General features: G+C 43.3%; 1 protein-coding gene and 1 long non-coding RNA gene across 5 annotated transcripts in view; both read left to right on the top strand.

Moving 5' to 3' along the window:
- The first annotated feature begins 204 nt into the window (after nt 1-204).
- The window catches only part of LOC147029856 (uncharacterized), a 41,045-nt gene continuing 33,648 nt past the window's right edge, over nt 205-7,601 (top strand). For 3 of the 4 annotated variants that reach the window (XR_015056111.1, XM_085873277.1, XM_085873279.1), the window contains exon 1: nt 205-1,252. Coding sequence is in view for 3 of the 4 variants with exons in the window: in XM_085873277.1 (XP_085729403.1) it covers nt 716-1,252 (537 nt within the window). In the remaining variant the exon portion in view is untranslated. The remainder of the gene's footprint in view (nt 1,253-7,601) is intronic. The other variant, XM_085873278.1, reaches the window with a different exon arrangement.
- On the top strand, nt 4,257-5,866 carry LOC147029857 (uncharacterized). Its single transcript, XR_015055752.1, has 3 exons — nt 4,257-5,102; nt 5,349-5,406; nt 5,694-5,866. It is a non-coding gene; the product is annotated as an uncharacterized LOC147029857 (long non-coding RNA).

Raw genomic sequence — 7,601 nt, 5'->3', positions numbered from 1 at the left:
ATAATTCGCCACAGCTATCTTTTTTTTTTTCTTGAAATGATTTATTTTTCATTAATCGCTGTAACAACGGGAAGCCGTTGGGTTCCCGGGTCAGGTTCAGTATTTTGAATAATTTTTCACCAACCATTTGATCCCGATGAGAAATGTAACGGTTTCCTCACTCGAGTGTGTATTGTTATGACGTCATAAAGGGGGAGTGTCCATTTTAACAAGTCGAATTCTCTCCGTGTGTGTCAGTCTCTCTGTACGAGGTGCTCGTTGTAAAGGATTACAAACTCGGTTCCTTATCGAGAACATCAACATGAATCGAAGACAGTTCGTTGAGGCTGTGTGTCTCGTGTTTGTTTACCTGTACCTGGCTCGGTGCGTAAACGCTCAAATCGACAATCCACCGACCATCCACGTGGAAGAAGCTGCTGAAGAGGAGATTCCTCGATTTGAGGAGGGTGGGAATGGAAAAGGTTCTGCCGATGTGGACAACGTGGGGCTGATGGACTCCCTGTGGGCCGACGGTTTGAACTTCAAAGAAAAACTTCCCTCCAAGATGAAGCGCAAACCATGGATGGACGAAACTTCGGACTCGAACCTCGTCAAATCGACGGATGGAGTTTCATCGCACCTTGAACCTCGTTACAGAACGAGGAAAGTTTTCTAGGACCGAACACAAATTGGGGAACTTGTCCATCGAGCCTCGGATTCTGGCCTGGATGATGAGATGATTGGTCACGATGGGAAGATGATGAAAGATGAGGATCCCGTGAGGGGGAACGAGGTTCATGAGGAATTGGGGTTAAAATCATCCCGAGAGGATCAACTCAGGAGGAAACTGAGCTCGTTACAAAAACTTTTACAAAAAGGAATTCGTGACCAGGCGAATGGAGTCGAGGCTCAACAAGCAGAGGACGGTCGTGTTCACCACCAGGACCAACAAGGAGAGGATGTTCATCTTCACCATCAGGACCAACAAGGAGAGGATGTTCATCTTCACCATCAGGACCAACAAGGAGAGGATGTTCATCTTCACCATCAGGACCAACAAGGAGAGGATGTTCATCTTCACCATCAGGACCAACAAGGAGAGGATGTTCATCTTCACCATCAGGACCAACAAGGAGAGGATGTTCATCTTCACCATCAGGACCAACAAGGAGAGGATGTTCATCTTCACCATCAGGACCAACAAGGAGAGGATGTTCGTGTTCACCACGAGGTTCGGCCTCGATTGACACACAACTCCAAGACTCGTTATTTGGTAAAATTGTTTCCATTTGTTGGGGATACCCAACGAGTCGGCCATTTTGTCGTTTATCGTCCGGCTCGTTGATCGTTTCGGGACAACGATTCTCACATGAGGTGTGGCAAGTCATGGGTTCAAATCCTGAACGTGTCCTTGCCTTGTTGGTTGTTTGGATCGGGGTGAAGAGAATGTTTTCCAGATTTGATATCGGGGAGGGGTGGGGGAGGGGAAGAGGGTGTCGGGGAGGAGAGGGGAGGAGAGGGAAGGGGAGGGAAGGGGAGGGAAGGGGAGGGAAGGGGAGGGAAGGGGAGGGAAGGGGAGGGAGGGGAGAGGGGGTGGTGAGTTCTTTATTATATTAATATCCGTCTTGTCCAACCAATTATCCCCTCCTGCCCCCCCATTCCTCCCCTGCCCCTCCCCCATTCCTCTCCTGCCCTCCCCCCATTCCTCTCCTGCCCTCCCCCCATTCCTCCCCTGCCCTCCCCCATTCCTCTCCTGCCCTTCCCCCATTCCTCTCCTGCCCTCCCCCATTCCTCTCCTGCCCTCCCCCATTCCTCTCCTGCCCTCCCCCATTCCTCTCCTGCCCTCCCCCCATTCCTCTCCTGCCCTCCCCCCATTCCTCTCCTGCCCTCCCCCCATTCCTCCCCACAGACACTTTATCCAAGTCTCCCTCGATCTCGGCCCAAAACTCTGCTGCTCGTGTTTCCCCCTCTCCATACTGTTCATTGTTCGTCCTGATCCCTTCAGAGCACTCACTCTAACATGAGGCTCGACTGGAAACCAAAAAAATAAGGACAAATGTGTCCAAGAGCAGCGTCCTCAAGGTTTTGTCGGCGAAAATTTTTTTTTTTTTTTTTTTTTTAAAAACAACAAGAACAACTTCTGCTCTTTCGTCACGTGCTTTCATTAAGCCAATCACGAAACCCGTCCTAATGTATTTACGATATATCGTGTATTTACGAAATAAATGCATTTACGAAATTACAATACGATAAATGGAATAATCTTTAAATCGTAACGTGAACTTTTCGAAACTTTAAAGCAAATATCCGAATAAATAATTAAAAGTTCATGATAGACGCTCTCAAAAGGCACCGTCTGTGTGAGGATGTGAACATGTGGTCAGTATTAAAGGAGATCCGGATCTTTTAGAAACAAGAGCCGAGTCCGAGAGATGAAGGCTTTGTCTTCGCAAGATGAAGATGAAGATGAAGATGAAGATGAAGATGAAGATGAAGAAGAAGAACAACGCCGAACTCTCAATGAACAGCGTCTCGCGTTGAACTCTGGAACCCTGGTTCTGTTCGTGTTGTTTTCATGACCTTTTGAACATTGTGTTGACGACACGATAAATCGTACTGGAGAATGAATGAGAAATGATGTGAATGAATGACATCAAGTTTGGAATGATGTTCGTCGTCGTCGTTATTCCGCAATAATTATTTTCTTGCATTTGAAACTCAAAATATGCTAAAATTAACTTTGAAGTCAAAACTTTTGTCAGTGATCGAAAAATAGTCCGGAAGATGCTATGACATCACGTTCTCCAAAAACTTTGTGAACATTTGGAAACAGCGTGTGAACAATGGCGAGATGCGAATCGGAGAGTGATTTCAGCGGCGATGAAATTGAGTGTTTTCATTCCGATATTGCCGAGGACGAGTCGGAGGATGATGGGAATTTCTACTGTGGAGTTTCTGGCCCTGATTTTTGATGGTTTGGTACAGAATCATCGTAGAAACTTCTGGTTTGCATCGCTACCTTCTCCAGAGACAGCTTTTATTAGACAAGGTCAGAGGTCAAGTTGCCGGTTTCGTAAGTACCAGTCTATGACTGCTTGTTTATGTGTTTTTCCATGTACTCTTTAAGAATACATTTCAAGGTTTTTCTCACTTAAACTCAACAATTTATTCTGTGACAGAGCAGTATCTGGAGAACTTGTCAACCAACAACTCATATTCACAGAATTGTAATCAGATGTGTTTATGCCTTCGTAATCCTCGGCTGTGAAATGGTCACCACGAATGACAAGTCTTTCCAAAGGGTCTTCGTTACCCGTTTTCTTTGGAGGGAAATTCACCCATTTTGTTTGTACAAATCTTATCCACTGCCGGCGAATGTTTGATTCCTTCGGGAATCGGTGGGAGCGATTACCCGTTTTCCAGCCATTTTCGCAAAACATGACGACGCACGTACGAGGCATGATGTACAAATGTCCAAATAACTTTATTCCACAATAATCTCTCTATAATTCCAGCAATCTGTCTGTCTGTCTGTCTGTCTGCGACCACAGTTTCTCGACGATCGCCGGTCTGATCGGATTGAAACGTGCCAGGAATATTGCCGGGAGTAGGGAAAGAATACTGGTTCTGGCTCACTTTTCCCCATGTAAATGAATGGGGGATTTTCAGCCATGAAATTTTTCTTTTTTTTCCCCTAAAAAATAAATCCCCTTTTTAGCCCAAGGTATATTTATTTGTCTCCCCTTTTAACCTGGAGCCTGGTGTTGGCTTAGTGGTTAGGGTGGCGGCTTGGGATCCCAGGGTCCTGAGTTCAAATCCCGTTGGCTGCTGAATTAACACCAGGGGGTTGACTCAGCCTGCCATCCTTCCGAGGTCGGCGAAATGAGTGCCAGTGTACTGGTCCCGGTGTATGCCCCGGTTAGAATAGGTGTACCATATCCCTGTGTGTCGTAAGAGGCGACCAGGGTTGGTGTCAGGAAGGGCATCCGGCCATAAAACATTGCCTCAAGAAAAGCCAAACCCCTGCACAGCAGGGAAAAATGACTGTAAAAACGGTCATTTTTTTATTTCCCCTTTTAACCTAGGGGCTCTCTATTCAAATAGCCCATACAACAAGATAAAGATTTGTTAAAGGTAATTCGGAAAAGAAATATCTGAAACGCCTAAGCCCCGGGACACTCTTTATCAAATAACCAATGCATATTGTTTAGCTCACTCATTGAACCTATAAACATTTGTTCATTCTCAAATTCCTTCAATAGTTTAATTTTCTTTGCACAATAATCCCCATCTAAAATATTGAAAAACAAAACATTTGAATCTTTATATTTTTTAAGATACCCCTTTTGTGCCATTACGAAATGATAAACTTCTCTTAATGATCTCATCTGACCACCTCCTGAGTTGCAAATCATTTTTGTACATAAACCATGCCAGAAAAAAGTTTTGTTTCAAATGTTTTCAGTTCATGCCGTGAAAATGAGGAAGTGTTTTTTTGACACGGCCGTGCTGTGTGAATGAGGAAGTGGTTTTGGACTGTCATGCTGTGAAAAAATAGGAACTATTCTGTGAGACAAGGTCTCGTGTTTATATTTTATCTCAGAACACGAACTGAAAACATTTGAATCAAAACTTTTATGGCGTGGTTTATGTCCAAAAACGATTTGCAACTCGGGCGGTGGCCAGATGAGATCATTAAGAGAAGCTTGTCATTTCCTGTGCCCACACCCAATGATTAAGCAATTTCCTCATCGTTGCTTTTATAAGCGGTTCGCCAGACAAAGTTTCTGCCAGACGGGATTTCATTTTTACAACTGAGGCATGGACGATATTTCTTCCGATGAAGCCAACAGCCCACTACAGAGTTGGTAAGTTTGTGTATGCTTTTCTCTTTGAACGATGAAGCAAATGATTATTAATTAAATCATGATAATTCTGATATATATATATTTTTTCCCTGACAGGGCATTGGAAGAAATTGAGTTCACATATCACGACGTGGTTCATGAAATTAATACTCTTATTGAAGAGATCAATGATTTTAGAAGAGAATTGAAAGACATTTTCAATGAGTGGCATGAAGTCTTATCACGTCCTCTCATCTCGAAGGAATTAAACCAATGGTGAGACACGTGTGTGTGCCTCTCTCTCTGTCTGTCTTTCTACCTACCTCTCTCTGCTCTTATTGAAGAGGCCAATGATTTATAATGACTGGTCTCTGATCTCGAATGAATTAAACCAATGGTGAGGCACGTGTGTGTGTGTCTATGTGTGTGTGTATGTGTGTGTGTGTGCGTGTGTGTGTGTGTGTGTTGCTTTCCCCTGTCTGTCTCTTCATCTATACCCTTGACTTATTTTTTTTTTTTCAGCACTATCGCACAACATCAGCTGTTGAAGCAATCTTGTACAACACATGATTTTCTGGAGGTAAATATTTCTGAATTATTATTAATATCACTCGTACAACACATGATTTTCTGGAGGTAAATATTTCTGAATTATTATTAATATCACTCTCTTTAGAATGTCGCCTTATGTTGGTTGCATCATTAGTTTGGACGTGGTTTTGTCAGTACACTGGAATTCATTTTATTGACCTTGAAAGGATGACAGGCTCCTGGTGTGTTAATTCAGTGGTCAACGAGGCTTATTCATATTACCATGTAATTATCTTTATAGAACCTAATTATTATCCACTTTTTGTTTCAAAACAGAATATGGTGTCTGAGTTTCGAAATCACAAGGCATCTGAAGAAGATTGCTGGGAAAGATTGTACATTCTCGCAAATGAATATTTAATATTTTCAATATTAATAAATTATATTTGTTTTGTTTACAATTACTTGATTCTGAATTACAAGAAAAGAATAAAAGAGATGTAAAGGGGTGGGGGGTTGGGGGGGGGGGGTAGGTGCGCTCCCCAATGACCCATCACCATCCCATCCCTCCCCTCCCCATGTGTGTGTGTGGGGAAGGGTGGGGGTGGGATGAGGGGAGGTGGTGGGTCAAAGGTGGGGGCGCACAGGGGGATGAGGGGGTGGGGCTTGTGTGGGCGGGGCTTGTGTGGGCGGGGCTTCGGTGGGGGCTTGTGTGGGTGGGGGTGTGTGTGGGAGGGGCTTGTGTGGGCGGGGTGTGTGTGGGTGGGGCTTGTGTGGGCGGGGGTTTATGTGGGTGGAGCTTGTGTGGGGAGGGGTTTATGTGTGTGGAGTTTTTGTGTGGAGCTTGTGTAGGCAGGGCTTATGTGGGAGGGGTTTATGTGGGCAGGGTTTATATGGGCAGGGGTTTATGTGGGTGGAGCTTGTGGGAGGGGTGAATGTGGATGAGGCTTATGTGGATAAATGGATGGGTGGAGAGATGGGGGGATGGGTGGATGAGTGGAGCTTGTGTGGATGGGTGGATAATTTTTTAATTAAATAAACATGTTGTGTGTGTGGGGAACTAATTAACTAATCACTAATTATGTGAATATGATGAATATGGGTGGAGCTTGTGTGGGGTTTGTGTGTGTGGAGCTTGTGTGGAGTTTTTGTGTGGAGGTTGTGTGGAGCTTGTGTCGGGTTTGTGTGGGCGGGGGTTCGGTGGGAGGGGCGGTGTGGGCGGAGTCAAAAAGGGGCGGGAGTCAAAAATTTCAATTTATTGGAGCTTGGGGGGGGTGTGTGGTGGGGTTTGTGTGGGGTTTGTGTGGGCGGGGCTTGTGTGGGCGGGGGCTTGTGTGGGTGGAGCCAAAAAGGGGCGGAGTCAAAAAATTTCAATTTATCTTTGTCTTTTGTAATTCCTGTGAATAAAATGAACCTAAAATCTCTTCCCCTTCCAAATCATATATCTTATAAGTCCAAGGAACCGTATCTATTACATCAACAATTTTAAAAAGCTCGTTGGTCCATCTTTTCGTATAACCTTTTTCAAAATGAGATTTCCACCTATATATTCTTACGATATCACCAACTTTGAACTTAGGTTTTCTGACATTAATCTCTTTTTCATATTTTAATTTTGTAAATGTTTCTGATGGCTTCATATTTGTTGACGTGTGAATCGTGTCATTGTACTTATCCACAATATCTTGAATAAAAGATGACCATTGTTGTGAACCGAGTTGTGTGAATTTTTATATAGTCTCTCTTTTTTAAGGTACGATTAAAACGTTCAACAACAACTGCCTTCCCTTCATTAAAGGTACTGTATAATGTAATACTGTTATTTTTAGAAAATTCATAAATGTCTTGTTATAAAACTCCCTACCCTCATCAGTCCACAATTTTTTAGGTTTTCTCTTACTTTTATTAAATATCTGTTGGAAGGCTAACATAAGAGTATTACCTGTTTTGTTTTTTAATGGTACAACCCACGATATCTACTCCTCAAATCAATAACGGTTAAAGCATACTTGTACCCCTTATCATTATTGAGTTCAATCAAATCAGCAGACCAGATATAATCTACTTCCTTGGAATAAACTTTCCTTCTCTGAAACTTTGTGAATATTGGTTTATGTAATTCATCAGCTAATTGCTCTTCAGTCTTAATGGCATCATTAGAGCCTATAAGTTTTTTGAATTTCCAAGTCCAAGTTTCAATTTAGCACTGATCATCTTCTTCACAATGAACCGATCAACTTTTTC

Source organism: Eptatretus burgeri, chromosome 3, assembly GCF_056783735.1.
Source record: "Eptatretus burgeri isolate ZD-2024b chromosome 3, Ebu_testis_v1, whole genome shotgun sequence".
NCBI lineage: Eukaryota > Metazoa > Chordata > Myxini > Myxiniformes > Myxinidae > Eptatretus > Eptatretus burgeri.
Note: the sequence above shows the minus strand (reverse complement) of the source record. Positions and strands in the feature narration are given on the sequence as shown.